Source organism: Alnus glutinosa, chromosome 13 (assembly GCF_958979055.1).
Source record: "Alnus glutinosa chromosome 13, dhAlnGlut1.1, whole genome shotgun sequence".
Taxonomy (NCBI): Eukaryota; Viridiplantae; Streptophyta; class Magnoliopsida; order Fagales; family Betulaceae; genus Alnus; species Alnus glutinosa.
This window is the reverse complement of record NC_084898.1, coordinates 12,722,847-12,737,542: the sequence shown is the minus strand read 5'-3', so window position 1 is coordinate 12,737,542 and position 14,696 is coordinate 12,722,847. Positions and strand designations below refer to the sequence as shown.

Sequence of the window (14,696 nt, the reverse complement as noted above, 5' to 3'; positions counted from 1 at the left end):
AAACTAAAAAAAAGCTAGACCACCAAAAATCTCAAAGTGCTTTTTAGCAAAGACACTAAAAATGTCACCATCGTGATCACAGAGAACCGCAACCGCCATCATGGATGGTGGTTTTTTTTTTCTTTTTTTGTTTCCTATTCAAATATGAGAAAAAGGGGAAAAATGAGAAAATTACAAAGAAAGATCCTTTTCACTCCTTAACAATAGAAGAAATGAAAAGTGAAACAGTGAGAATGCTTTTGAACACAAGGTGGGAAGGGACCCATCCAGCTACAAGGTGTGCATCAAAGCACATCTAAATATCTTAAGAGCACTCCAAACATTTATGGAATGCAATTGAACAAGAGAGTCAAAAATTACTGGTGTAAAGATTCAGTCTGAAAAAAGTAAAGAATCATTCAAAGTCAGAATAGTAAGGAGAGAGTCTCCTTCAATGATCAAGGGGAACAACCCATTGAGACAGCCAATCTGGAGGCCAATAAGGCTGTATGAGCTTCACCCATTAACCCATCTATAGGGGGCAGCTTTAGAGTATTGACTGCCAAGAATTTTTTAGAATGATCTCAGAGAATTGCGGCGGCAACTGTAAAAGTAGGACGAATTGCCACATCAAAGTTGACTTTAAAAAAACCTAAGGGAAGAGGATCCCAATCAGCCAAGTTACTATTCTGCCGAGCCATCAATTTATAGTAAGTTTTTTTGACTGATCTATATTTAATTCTACTTTCTTTTAAATGAAAATTTTAAAATTAATTTTGTGCCATTAAAAAATTACGTAACTTTTTTTAAAAAAAAAAAAAAAAAAAATTCTTTTAAAACACCTAAGCCAATTTCATTGCTTAATTCTAAGTGCTAACCAGACCTGTTCTGAAAAGTTATTCATTAAATAATAATATGTGCGTTAAACGGTTCTACAAGTTACACTAACACAAAATCAAGGGAATAAAATCCTCTCCATTTCAGAAGTTCATTTTCGTGAATAAAATTTTAAAAATTGGTTTCACAGAATCAATTAGCTTATACACAAAATCAATGAGAACTAATAAAGCTTAGCATGAATGAAAATAAAGACAGGAGGCGGAGGTAGAGGTGGAAAGAATGAAAAGAATTGAAACCCAAAAGAATTAAGTAAGTGATGCAAGGGGTAGGGAACTTAAACTAGATGAATGATTCTCCTACATCTTTCATATATTTTTTTCGCACCTCATTTTATCGTGGTGTTTTTTTTTTCTTATTTATTTTTTAGAAAAATGATTATCATACATTTTTCATACAACACTTCGTCCTATCATCCTACGTGGCATTCCTTTTTTTTCTTTTTTTTTTTTTTCATTTTTTTTAAGCAACTAACTTTTAGTGACATAGATTTAAAATGAAAAAATGACACTGCATAGGATGAGGTGCATGAAAGATGCATAATAATCATTTCTCTTTTGTTTTTTGTTTTGGTCATTTTGTCTCCCACAAAATGAAAAAAAGGAGGCCACGTGGGATAAGGTGTAAGAAAAGTGTAGGAAAATCATTTCTATTTAGGGTACGTCCAAGCATATGCCAATTAAGTGTGGGTGGATAAAAGCGCCAGTAGCAAATTTTCTTATATTATTTTTAAAAAAAATTTAAGGAACTAACCATTACTCTTTGTTTCCCTATTCAAATAACGCAACAATAGCTTTTTTTATACAACTTAAATATTTTTCTGAATAAATAATTGCCGAAAAAGAGGAAAGAGAAAGTCATTTAAATATGGTTTTAAATAAATTCAAATTAGAAAAAAGAAGAAGACATATATGCTTTTTTTAAAAAAATAAAATAAAAGTGATAATTGCACTGTTGGTCCCTGTGGTATGCCATAATTATTTTTCATTCCCTATGATTTAAAAAGTGCATGGGAGGTCCTTGTGGTATGCAATAATTACAAATCGATCCCTGACGTCAAATTCTGTTAAAATTTTTAACAGATTCCGTCAAATACCACGTCAACGCCACGTGTCGCCATTTTATTAGCGACACGTGACGCTGACATGTACATCTTAATAGAATAATATAAATTTATTAAAAAATAAATAAATATACTTATTTTTTTTAAAAAAAAAAACAAAAAAAAAACAAAAAAAAATTGTGCAAGGGAGTGGCCAGGCCACCCCTAGATCTACTAGGGGTGGCCGCGCGCCACCCCCAATGGCTTGGGGGTGGCCACGCGCCACCCCCGGCGGCCTCTGGGGGTGGCGCGCGGCCACCCCCTCGCCCCATTTTTTCGTTTTTTGTTTTTTTTTTTTTTAAAAAAATAAGTATATTTATTTATATTTTAATAAATTTATATTATTTTATTAAAATGTGCATGTTAGCGCCACATGTCGCCAATAAGATGGCGACACGTGGCGCTGACATGGTATTTGATGGAATCTGCTAAAAATTTTAACAGAATTTGACGCTAGGAATCAATTTGTAATTATTGCATACCACAAGGACCTCCCATGCACTTTTTAAATCATAGGGAGTGAAAAATAATTATGGCATACCACATGGACTAACGGTGCAATTATCTCAAAATAAAAATAAAATAGTAAATAAGAAAGTTAAAGTGCTGCCTTAAATATATGGTATCAGTTTTGATTCACTTGAGTTTTCCTTATTTTATGGAACACCAAAAGACTATGTTGCAGTGATTTTTTTACAGGTTTTTCTATATTTAAGAAATGAGATTTAGGGAAGCAAGTTAAATGATGATATATCTACTGGCTTTTTTTTTTTTTTTTTTTTTGCAAATTTAGGGCTTGTTTGGCAAAGACATGTACAGAACAGAACAGAACAGAGTAGTGGGTTGTTAGTTTTGAAATTAGTAAAAAGTGATGATGTGATATAAAATAAAAAGAATTTGTATAAAAAAGTAAAAAAAATTTGTATTATAGTGAATTTTTTTATTTGAATAGTAATAAAAAATTATTGATGTGATATAAAAAGTGAAAAAAGTATGAATATTTTGATATTGATTGATAATAAAAAATATAAACAAATGAAAAAAAAAAAAAAAAAACGTGTAAACAATAACAATACTGTGCTGTTCTGTATTCCATCAAACAAGCCCTTAAGTCCATGGATATGTACTAGAGATTAACAGTAAATTGTTGATATCCCCAATTTTCTTTTAAGTAAAAATCGTTTCTTGTTATTGTGAGTTGTCAGAAAAGGATACCGATGACACATCCCATTTCCATCACTTCTATTCATTAACCTTTTTCTTTTTACTTTTGGATGACCATCAACGACTTCTCCTACTTTCCAGAAAATAAAAATTAAAAAAATAAAATAAATTCCGCACAATATTGAAAATACGTGTAATGGGATTTGGGAACAAAACTGGAGATAAGAAATACGGTTGTTAGGGATAAAATCAACCCTAGAGACACGTGGATCCAATGACATCTCGGAGTTATGTCTCGGCTACTTGTTCCGCGTGGTTCCATCCAGTGAAGGGAAGGTCGTTTAGGTCCGAAGACATCTCGGAGATATGACGATGTCTCGGTCTTAACATTCCAGGTTACGGTATATAAAATATCCCGTGATCTCCCAGCCAAGATGGAGTGAACATATCTCGGATATTTGTGCCTCGGAGTAATAACACCTCGGTATGATATCGAGTCGGTGCGGTATCTTCTCGGGGTGATATCCATTGGATGAGTCAACATCTCAGAGTATAAACATCTCGGACTTACACAACCCTGTTATGGTGAGGATATATCCCGAGATCTCCAGGTAAGAGCGGAAACGTCTCGGATATCATCACCTCGGAGGTCAGCTAAAATGTGCTACAGTCTCCTAAGAAGGTGCCATTCGCCATACCCGTCTCAGAATTCGATAAGGATAGAATCCCAGGAGATCAGGGATAAACTACAGATCCATGATTTATGGGATAAGATGGTTATTGACATGGAATCGAATTTAAAGAAGTACAAACGCAATCAACTGCGGATTCAACACTCCTACTCAAATTCCCAGAAGATATGATTAAAACTCAAACCAGGCTAGGACTCAAACCCCTAATCCAACTCAATGTCAAGAGGGTCCGGCCTATAAATAAAGACCGTCACACTAGGTATAAAGACACGAATTCTCTAAGCTCTTGAGATTAAGATTAAGAATTCTCTACAGAAAACTTTTTAGACTGACTTAGGCATCGGAGTGGGCGTGGTCGGCACCCCCGACGAGTTGTTTGTTCCTTTTTGTAGGGTCAAAGTGTTCGGTAGCAGCGAATCCTTAGGCGACACGTCACCATACCGGAAACTGTACCAACAGTTTGGCGCCGTCTGTGGGAACGATCAATTGTTCTTACAAAAAACAAATCCGCAATGGTGACGACGAGACGTTCCAAATCGATCTTAAACGAAGTGCCGCCAACCAGCCGAGACGATGCTCGTGGAGAAGCAGAATCTGCGGATCCAGAGGCCCGGATAACCCAACTGAGTCAACAGTTAGCCCAGGCGCAGAAGAATGTGGAGGATTTGTTGGCTCAGAACGCTGTGCTCCTAGCCGCACGAACTCCGCCGCCCAATCATGATGTAGCCGATGGGACAAACCACGAAGGTTCAGGAGAGAGAAGCTGGCGGAACGAGAATCATGACGGGCGGAACGAGAACCATGGAGAGAGAGCCGGGCGGAACGAGAACCATGGAGAGAGAGCCGGGCGGAACGAGAATCGTGGAGAGCCCATCAATCCGGTTCCACCCACGGAGGCAGAAAGGAGGTTGCAGAAGATGGTTCAGGATCTGGGCGCGAAATATGATATGCTGTCAAAGACGATTGACCAGAGGCGTGATGGGAAGGAGTCCCTTGTTGACAACCTCTTCCAGCACAAGGAGTCCATATTCACCGAAGAAGTGTCCAACTGCGACTTACCTGGAAGATTCAAGGTACCTGACATTCCTGTCTTCTCAGGCAGCGAAGATCCAGTGGAGCATCTGGACAATTTCAGGTCCCATGTCTCCCTGCACAAGACACCAGATGCTGTGGCATGCCGAGCTTTTCCTCTCACCCTGTCAGGAAAAGCCCGAGACTGGCTCAGGAATCTCGCACCAAGGTCGATTGATTGCTTCGACACCCTTGGACGAAAATTCCTGACCCAGTTCGTATCCGGGAGAGCTAGAAGGAAACCCCGAGGGTACTTACTCTCTGTGCAGCAGGGACCAAATGAGTCTCTAAAAGACTATCTGTGGAGGTTCAACCAGGAGAAGCTGAACACAGAGAGTGCACCAGACGACTTCATTTACGGTACAATTTTTCAAGGCTTGAAAAAAGATGGACCTCTGATGGCGGAATTGGCGTTGAAACCGCCGAAAGATCTTCAAACCTTTATGGTGAAGATGGACAGGTACATCAACCAGGAAGAAACGCTCCGAGCCCTCCTCAGTAATTCCCAGCAACAACAGCAGCCGTCCACCGAGAAGCCTAAGAAAAAGAAGAATCCTGAGCCCGTACAGGATGCTGGTCCCGCAGAATATAAGAAGGTGAAGAAAAATTTCGGAGATTATAAGTGGACACCGTTGAACACCTCCATCACCGAGGTGCTCATGGAACTCAAGAAAGATCCGAATTACCAGAAACCGAGACCCATTCAAGGAAATCCCCCTCCGTACTTGGCTCACAAGTACTGCGCCTTCCACGATTCACACGGTCATCTGACCGAGCAGTGTGTTTCATTGAGGCAGTTGATCGAGAAATTCATTGAGAATGGGAAGCTAGTCCGATTCCTCGCCAATGAGAGGAATCAACAGGAGCGAGATCACTATCCGAGGCCTAGGAGGGAAGAAGATCGGGATAATAGAAGAAACTATCAACCGAGACAAGATGAAAAAAGAGAAAGAAGCCGAGAGCCAGCACCTCGGCCTCGGAGGGATGAAAGAAGGGAGAGAAGTAGAAGCAGGCCTCGGGGGGCACAGCAAGGCAATATCCCTATCATCCACACCATCTCGGGAGGATTCGGAGGAGGAGGCGAGTCCAACTCGGCTCGGAAAGCATACGCCAGGCAGCTCGATGATTTCGAAGTTTACTCGGTCCAGAGGCCCCCAAAGTCTCGGAAGTATAACCCTCTGGTTATAGGGTTTTCTGATGATGATTATGCTGGAGTCTCGCTTCCGCACACAGACGCCCTTGTGGTCACCTTGACCATAGCAAACTATCAGACCCGGCGGATCCTCATTGACACTGGGAGCTCGGCTGATATTCTGTTTAAATCAGCTTTCGATCACATGGGTGTTCCATTAGAGAAGTTGGTTCCGGTCTCGTGCCAGCTACAGGGTTTTGCCGGAGAGAAGGTGTTGCCTCTCGGTTCTATCGATTTACCTGTGACAGCCGGGACTTATCCAAGGCAAAAAGTCATTATGGTGAAATTCCTAATAGTTGATAAGGTCTCGGCCTACAATGCAATTATAGGACGTACGGCTCTCAACGATTTCAAAGCGGTGACTTCAACACCACATCTCAGCATGAAGTTTCCAACAGAAGAAGGAGTTGGAGAGGTAAAAGGAGACCAGAAGGAGGCTAGGAGATGCTACAATCTGTCCTTGAAAGATACCCCGAGGCAGCACGGTCGGGGGGAGAAAACTAAGGAGGATGGAAAATAGCAATCACCGTTGGGGGAGCCTGTGGAAGTCTTGGAGGAGTTCGAGATAGGCGACTCGGGAAACAAAATTCATATAGGCTCACAACTCCCTCAACTCCTGAAGGAAGATCTGGTGGCGTTCTTGAGGCGCAACAAAGATGTATTTGCCTGGAGCCATGAAGACATGCCGGGAATTGATCCCTTGGTTATAGTCCATAAGCTGAATGTGGACCCAAACTATCGCCCTGTGAAGCAGAGAAGAAGAGCTTTCGCTGCCGAACGAAACATGGCAGTTGCTGAAGAAGTAGAGAAGTTGCTGAAAGCTGGATTCATCCGAGAGGTGGATTATCCCGAGTGGCTGGCCAATGTAGTGCTGGTAAAGAAGTCTAACGGGAAGTGGAGGATGTGCGTAGATTTCACCGACCTGAATAAAGCATGTCCGAAGGATAGCTTTTCCCTGCCTCGGATTGATTTATTGGTGGATTCGACGGCCGGGCATGAGCTCTTGAGCTTCATGGATGCCTTCTTGGGGTACAATCAGATCTGCATGGAAGAAACAGACCAGGAGAAAACTGCTTTCATCACAGACCGAGGACTTTACTGCTATAAGATGATGCCCTTCGGATTGAAGAACGCTGGAGCCACATATCAACGACTGGTGAACCGGATGTTTCAAAGTCAAATTGGCCGAAACGTTGAGGCATACGTAGATGACCTACTGGTTAAGAGTGTTCGGGCAAACAAACACATAGAAGACCTCCGAGAAACTTTTCGGACTCTAAGAAAATACAACATGAAGCTCAACCCTGCAAAGTGCGCTTTCGGAGTTTCTTCAGGCAAGTTCCTGGGGTTTATGGTGTCACAAAGGGGCATTGAAGCTAATCCAGAAAAGGTCAGAGCTGTCCTCGAGATGGAGGCCCCGAGAACAACAAAACAACTTCAACGACTGACAGGGAGAATTGCGGCCTTGAACCGTTTCATATCACGGTCGACAGATAAGTGCCTTCCCTTCTTTAAAATTTTACGAAAAGCATTTATATGGAGTGAGGAGTGTGAGGAAGCTTTCGAAAAATTGAAGGAATATCTGGCCAACCCACCACTGTTGAGCTGCCCAACCGAAGGGGAGATTCTCTATCTCTATCTGGCAGTCTCTCCCTCAGCAGTAAGCTCGGTGCTAGTCCGAGAAGATTCAGGGGTTCAGAAACCGGTCTACTTTACAAGCAAAGCACTTCATGGTGCGGAGGGGAGGTACCCTCGGATCGAGAAGTTGGCGTTCGCTTTAATCATTTCAGCCAGAAGATTGAGGCCATACTTTCAAGCTCACGCTATCCGAGTTTTAACCGAGTATCCAATGAAGAAGGTGTTGCAAAAGCCTGACCTCTCGGGAAGATTAGTCAACTGGGTGGTGGAACTCGGACAATTTGATATCGAGTTTCATCCTCGGACGGCTATCAAAGGACAGGCTCTAGCAGATTTCCTGGTAGAATTCTGTAACATTCCTGAAGCAGAAGAACTTCCTAAGGAGTCAACCTGGGTTGTGTTTGTAGATGGCTCCTCTACACAGAGCAGAAGCGGAGTAGGAGTCCTCCTCAGGAATCCCGAAGGGCAAGAGTTCGGTTTTGCTGTGAAACTGGACTTCGTTACAACAAACAATGAAGCTGAGTACGAAGCGGTGATAGTAGGATTGGCATTATCCCGAGAGATGGGGGCAACCAATGTCGAAATCCGGAGTGACTCTCAGGTGGTCGTAGGCCAAGTCCAAGGGCAATTCGAAGCACAAGAAGATAGAATGGCCAGGTATTTGGAAGAAGTACGGAGATTCCAGTCCTATTTTGAAAGGTTTGTCATCACAAAAATACCTCGGGAGGAAAACATTCGAGCTGATGAATTCTCAAAGATCGCGTCGGGAACAGAGGAAGAGATGGAAGCATCAAGAAGGCAAATTATTGTTCTGACCGAGCCTTCAATAGGTCCGAGGACCAAGGTTATGGAAGTAGACTCAGCACCGGAGGAGCCAGAGTGGGCTAGGGACATTATCCAGTTCCTTAGACATGGGCTGTTGCCCGAAGATAAGGTTGCAGCTCGGAGGGTGAAGATACAAGCAGCACGGTTTTGCCTTCTCGGGGAGACACTGTACAAAAGGGGATATTCCGAACCCCTTCTCAAATGCCTCTCCAAGGCCGAGTCGAATTATGTCCTCAGGGAAATTCATGAAGGAGTGTGCGGAGACCACTCAGGAGGAAGGATGCTGGCGCAAAAAACCATCCGAGCGGGTTACTATTGGCCCACGATCAAAAAAGACTCCGCTCTTCTTGTCAAAACCTGTGATAAATGCCAGAGATTCGCAAGAATCATGAAAGCAAGTCCCGAGAAGCTCATCCCCCTCACTTCTCCATGGCCATTTGCAAAATGGGGGGTGGATATAGTTGGTCCGATGCCGGTAGGAAAAGGCGGACGAAAGTTCTTGATTGTAGCTGTAGACTACTTTACTAAATGGGCGGAAGCAGAAGCATTAGCAGCTATAACTACTGCGAATGCCATAACCTTCCTCTGGAACTCAGTGGTGTGCCGGTTCGGGATTCCCCATGCTTTCGTCACAGATAATGGGAAGCAGTTTGACTGTGAACCATTTCGGAAGTGGTGTTCGGAGCTCCGTATCCGAAACCATTATGCTTCGGTACAATACCCAAAGGCGAATGGTCAAGTAGAGGCGACAAACAAGACCTTGGTAAAGATCCTGAAGAAAAAGCTTGATAAGAAGAAAGGAGCATGGGTTGATTACGTTCCAGAGGTGCTGTGGTCGTACCGAACCACCAGAAGAACTCCAACGGGCGAGACACCATTCTCACTTACATATGGAACCGAGGCGGTGATTCCTGTGGAAGTAGGATCTCCAAGCTTCCGGGTGGCTCATTACAATCTAGGACTCAACGACGAGAATGCTAAGGTACACCTGGACCTGTTGCAGGAGAAAAGAGACGACGCTCATGTCACATGGGCGGCATATCAGAATCGAACGGCTCGGTACTTTAACAAACAGGTGGTGCCCAGAAAGTTCCAAATCGGAGATTGGGTACTCAGGAAGGTGAGCTTGATGACGAAAGATCCAACGGAAGGCAAAATGGGACCCGGATGGGAAGGCCCCTACAAGGTAATAGGATGCCATCAGAAGGGAGCTTATCGCTTGATGACCGAGACCGGAAAGATACTTCCAAGATCATGGAATGCCGAGCACCTGAAAAAATATTTCATGTAGTTCATTGTTCTCTCTTTTCAGTTTTTTACAAACAATTTCATATTCAATAAAGAATGTCTATTCCCAGTATCTACTGACAATCGTAGAAATCCAAGAATCAATCCGATCTATATACTTAGGAAAAGTCTCTCGGTTTGTCCAAAACCGAGAGCAAGAAAAGTCTCTTGGTCATTCAACACCAAGAGCAGGAAAAGTCTCTCGGTTTGTCCAAAACCGAGAGCAGGAAAAGCCTCTCGGTTTGTCCAAAACCGAGAGCAAGAAAAGTCTCTTGGTCATTCAACACCAAGAGCAGGAAAAGTCTCTCGGTCACTCAGTACCGAGAGCAGGAAAAGCCTCTCGGTTTGTCCAAAACCGAGAGCAAGAAAAGTCTCTTGGTCATTCAACACCAAGAGCAGGAAAAGCCTCTCGGTTTGTCCAAAACCGAGAGCAAGAAAAGTCTCTTGGTCATTCAACACCAAGAGCAGGAAAAGTCTCTCGGTCACTCAGTACCGAGAGCAGGAAAAGCCTCTCGGTTTGTCCAAAACCGAGAGCAAGAAAAGTCTCTTGGTCATTCAACACCAAGAGCAGGAAAAGCCTCTCGGTTTGTCCAAAACCGAGAGCAAGAAAAGTCTCTTGGTCATTCAACACCAAGAGCAGGAAAAGTCTTTCGGTCACTCAGTACCAAGAGCAGGAAAAGCCTCTCGGTTTGTCCAAAACCGAGAGCAAGAAAAGTCTCTTGGTCATTCAACACCAAGAGCAGGAAAAGTCTCTCGGTTTGTCCAAAACGGAGAGCAAGAAAAGTCTCTTGGTCATTCAACACCAAGAGCTGGAAAAGTCTCTCGGTCTTTCCAAAACCGAGAGCAAGGAAAACCTAAAGGTCAGTCCAATAAAGGCTATCAATGCAGGATTGCAGGTTTTCGGAAGGACAAGAGCATCCAGGAAAGAATCTGCCCACGTCCTTTCCTTAGACAACCCGAAGTGGTCATGAAAAGAACACTAAGACAAGAAAACCTCTCGGTTGGAGATCTCCAAATGTTGAAAGATTGAAGCCTTCAAAGATAAAGAAATTAAAAGGTGAATATTTCAAGTTATGATTTCATTTCAGTAACATATGAGGTCTCTTACAGGTTACAAAGATTTCCGAACAGAAAGGTAAAGCTCAACAACCTGACTACCCACCTCGAACGACTTAGCCTGCGGTCGCAGGCTAAGGTTATGGGGGGTAACTCATTAAGGTAAGCAGGAAAGTCTCTCGGTCTGTAAAACACCGAGAGCAGAAAAGGTTTTTCGGTTTATCCGACACCGAAAACAGAAAAGAAAATGCCTAAGCAAAAGGTAGAAATTTCATTCAAAAGATATCATATTCGAAGTTTTATACAAAGAAAAATGTACAGGTAAAGAAAAGAGAAGATAAAAATTCAAGAAAACAGCTTCTAGCTGGCAGGATCGTCAAGAGGGTCTTCTTCGGGAACTGGCGCGTCAAGACCCCAATTCGGAACGTCGGGCATGAAGTCCTTACCGAACTCCTCCATCTCATTAATGGCTTCTTCGGGAAAACCCACCAACGTCGGATCAACCGTCTCGGGATCAAATTTATATTGAGGATTTGTCACCAAAGTTCGAAAATTTTCGAAACCCCAATGACAACCCCGACCCCAACTCTGATCCCGAAGATAAGGCGCATAGCTCAACTGCTTCTGATAACGTTTGAGCTTTGCCCGATCGGCGTCATATCTGGCCCTGAGACGAATCAAGAGACTCTCCGAGTGATCCTGCGCCTTGAGAGCTTTATCCCTCTCGGCTGTAAGTCTTTCAACCTCATCTTTGAGTTTGTCCTTTTCAGCCTCGGCACTCAACGCATTCTTGCACGCCTCGGAGCATTCATTCTGCACAGCCGACAAACGGGTAGACAATTGATCCGCACGATCCAGCTCGGAAGAAAGACTTTCAATAGAGCGAGCGTACCGACCGTTGGCCTCCGCCACTTCGTTACTCAAACGAGCGTTAGCAGAACGCATCTCGGATATAATCGAGTCCCGGGACGCGAGTTCCTCGTCCTTGGACTGAAGAAGAGACTTCAGCGCCGCAACTTCATCCTCTAGACCCGAGATGCGGGCTTGCACTTCGGGGGAAGGAGTGGGCGGAGACGCAGGACGATTTTTGCACTTCTGCCAGAGGGCAGTCATCTTCACAAGAAGCTGTCAAGAAAAAAGTAAGCAAAGTCAGAATCGGGATGCAAACAGAATAAAAAGTCCTAGCTCCAGAAACTTACCTGATAATGAGAGATGAGAATGCCTTGGGCGATCTTCTCGGGAGAAGACGCCCTTGCATTCCCCAGATATCCCTCGGGGATTAAGTTCTTTATGGCCTCCATCGGATGACCCAGAAGACCCCTGCCCAAAATCTCGAAGCCGGCCGAGACCCTGGAGGAAGAGCTAGGACCCACTTGAGGTACAGCCCCGGTGCTTGGGCTGGCCTCAGCACGAGACTCGCTCCTAGTAGAAGTCTTGGGGAGCACGCCAGCTTCAGGGGTAACGTTCTCGGAATCGATCCGAGACTCCTCAGCCACTCCAACATGGGGAGTTGTTTCGGGTTGACCGGGACTTTGAGTTTCAGGAGCAGATCCCGGCACCTCCTGATCAATCACTTCCCGAGAGGGGCAAGGCTCTTCAACGTCCTCAGCCTCGGACATTCCAGTAGGAGTCTCGGTTTGTATAGGCGCAGAACATGAAACTTGGGGGGTGGAGCACCCCGTTTCACGATTTTCTTCAGGGGGTGGTGGTGTTTCTGGACGTTCCGAAGAAGGAGTTCGGGGAGTACCTTCTACTTCAGACTCTTCAGCCAAAGGCTCGTCTCGGGGGGTGCCGACTTCTTCATCCATCTCTTCGAGAAAGTCACCACTTGAAGCGACAGGCTCTTGGCGCACTTCCTCTTTGTCGGAAGGTATTATAACCGCTTTACCCCACAATCGCCCGGCGTCCGCGAGTCTTTGAGCCATTCGGTCCTGGCCTGTAAGCTTCCGTTTCCTGGCCGGATGCTTTACCCTACGCGCAACTGGGACATCTCGGGCCTCAGGTACATTTCCTTCTCCTTCTCTAGACCTCTCAGGTACCGCACATTGTTCACCATGGAACGAAGCCTCGGAGCCAGACTCATCCCGTGGAACAAAGGAAGGAGCAGGACTAGCCTCGGGAATGAAACCCCGAAAGCTGGCAGACCCCTCTTCAACGCTTACCCTAGGTGATGGAGCCGAAGGAGGAGTTCTCCTCGCACCTGAAGCGGCCAAAGGAATCTTCTGTTTCTTTTGTGCAGGAACATCCCCGAGAACTTCCTCAGGTGACCTCTTCTTAGTCGTAGGTCTCGGGGATGGAGGGGCTTCATTCCTCTTCTTGACAGCTCCCCTCTTGGTGATTAACTGTTTGTCTCTCGGAATGTCATATCCGAGAAACTGCCTCATATTCTCCTCGGTGACGAGATTGTCAAAATCGACTTCTTCAAACTTGTCGGCCTTGACTCTGGCAGCGGACCACCCACTTATCTCCTTAACATCCTCCAGTTCGGATACAGTGAGCGAAGGGGGGTCACTTCGGTCAGGTCGCAACAACTGCCAAGTCCGAGGCATCATACGATCTTCAGGAAGGAGAGTACCTTCGGGGCATTCCCATTCCCCGGAAACTCTGAAAAACTGCATCTCCCAGAACTTGTTGTTCGTCAGCCCACTCTTGAGCTTGATGAAAACAGGCGGGTGACGGACGCAGAGTTCAATCATTCCCTCTGCAGTCTGCCTCGGCCTATAGATGTTGAAGAATTGCAGGATGTTCATCTCCTTCTTCAACACAAGCCTCCATAGGATGTAAGAGGCGAACAGGTACCGCCAAGCATTTGGCATTATCTGACTGGGCGCGATCATCAGAAAAAGAACGAAGTCTCGAGCAATCTCCGGAAACGGTAATCGGAGCCCAGCAAGAAACATCCTCTCATAAAGGGTAATATCGCCGCCATTAATGGACCGAGCTCCAGGTGCTTGATAGAACATCTTCACAGTTGGAGAAATTTCATAGTTCGAGCGAAGGACACCCTCATGCTTCGCGAAGATGATGGAATCGACCCTGCTCTCCAAAGGAGAAAGATCCACAGAGCCGTCGGATCTCTTTGTCCTAGCCCGAGACGAGGCTGAGACAGCTTTCTTGGGAGCCATGGAAGAAAGAAGAAAGGCAGAAACAGAAAAATACAGAGAAAGGAAAAGTTTGGGGAGGAAGACGACAATGGAGTATCGAGAAAAGGAAGTATCAGTGAGTGAACAGTACAATATCCCAACTTTAAACGCCTCCACTACCACGTGTCCGAAATGCCAAAGGGCGCTATCGATTCAAAATTTCCGAAGGTGAAAAGGCGCGCCTTCCGTAAATTCAGCATTAAATACGCTGCCTCGACAATACCATTTAATGATGACAAAAAGGCGGCTGTGCAGAGATGACGTCGACATTGGGAAAAGAAGCGGTCAAATTTAAAATTTGAATTGTTGAAAAGACGCGCCCTGCGCAAACATCAGATACAGACTGGCAGCCGGAAAGTAATTCTCTTATTTCCGTTTATTTCTGAAATTAGAGAATTAGGGGGGTAACTGTTAGGGATAAAATCAACCCTAGAGACACGTGGATCCAATGACATCTCGGAGTTATGTCTCGGCTACTTGTTCCGCGTGGTTCCATCCAGTGAAGGGAAGGTCGTTTAGGTCCGAAGACATCTCGGAGATATGACGATGTCTCGGTCTTAACATTCCAGGTTACGGTATATAAAATATCCCGTGATCTCCCAGCCAAGATGGAGTGAACATATCTCGGATATTTGTGCCTCGGAGTAATA

At 44.7% G+C, this 14,696-nt stretch overlaps 1 protein-coding gene across 1 annotated transcript; it reads right to left on the bottom strand.

Moving 5' to 3' along the window:
- Nucleotides 1-11,263: 11,263 nt before the first annotated feature.
- Nucleotides 11,264-12,828, bottom strand: LOC133853903 (uncharacterized). Its single transcript, XM_062289926.1, has 4 exons — nucleotides 12,651-12,828; nucleotides 12,253-12,563; nucleotides 11,549-12,016; nucleotides 11,264-11,410 (listed from the first exon to the last, which is right to left on the bottom strand). Exons 1-4 carry the CDS (start codon nucleotides 12,826-12,828, stop codon nucleotides 11,264-11,266), a joined length of 1,104 nt encoding a protein of 367 aa, XP_062145910.1.
- Between the last annotated feature and the right edge of the window lie 1,868 nt (nucleotides 12,829-14,696).

Coding starts and splice junctions, on each gene's coding strand:
- LOC133853903 (XM_062289926.1), bottom strand. CDS start 12,828: ATGGCTCAAAGACTCGCGGACGCCGGGCGATTGTGGGGTAAAGCGGTT. Junction 12,564..12,650: donor TGAAGAGTCTGAAGTAGAAG/GTACTCCCCGAA, acceptor CCACCCCCCAAG/TTTCATGTTCTGCGCCTATA. Junction 12,017..12,252: donor GTCCTAGCTCTTCCTCCAGG/GTCTCGGCCGGC, acceptor CTTCTTGTGAAG/ATGACTGCCCTCTGGCAGAA.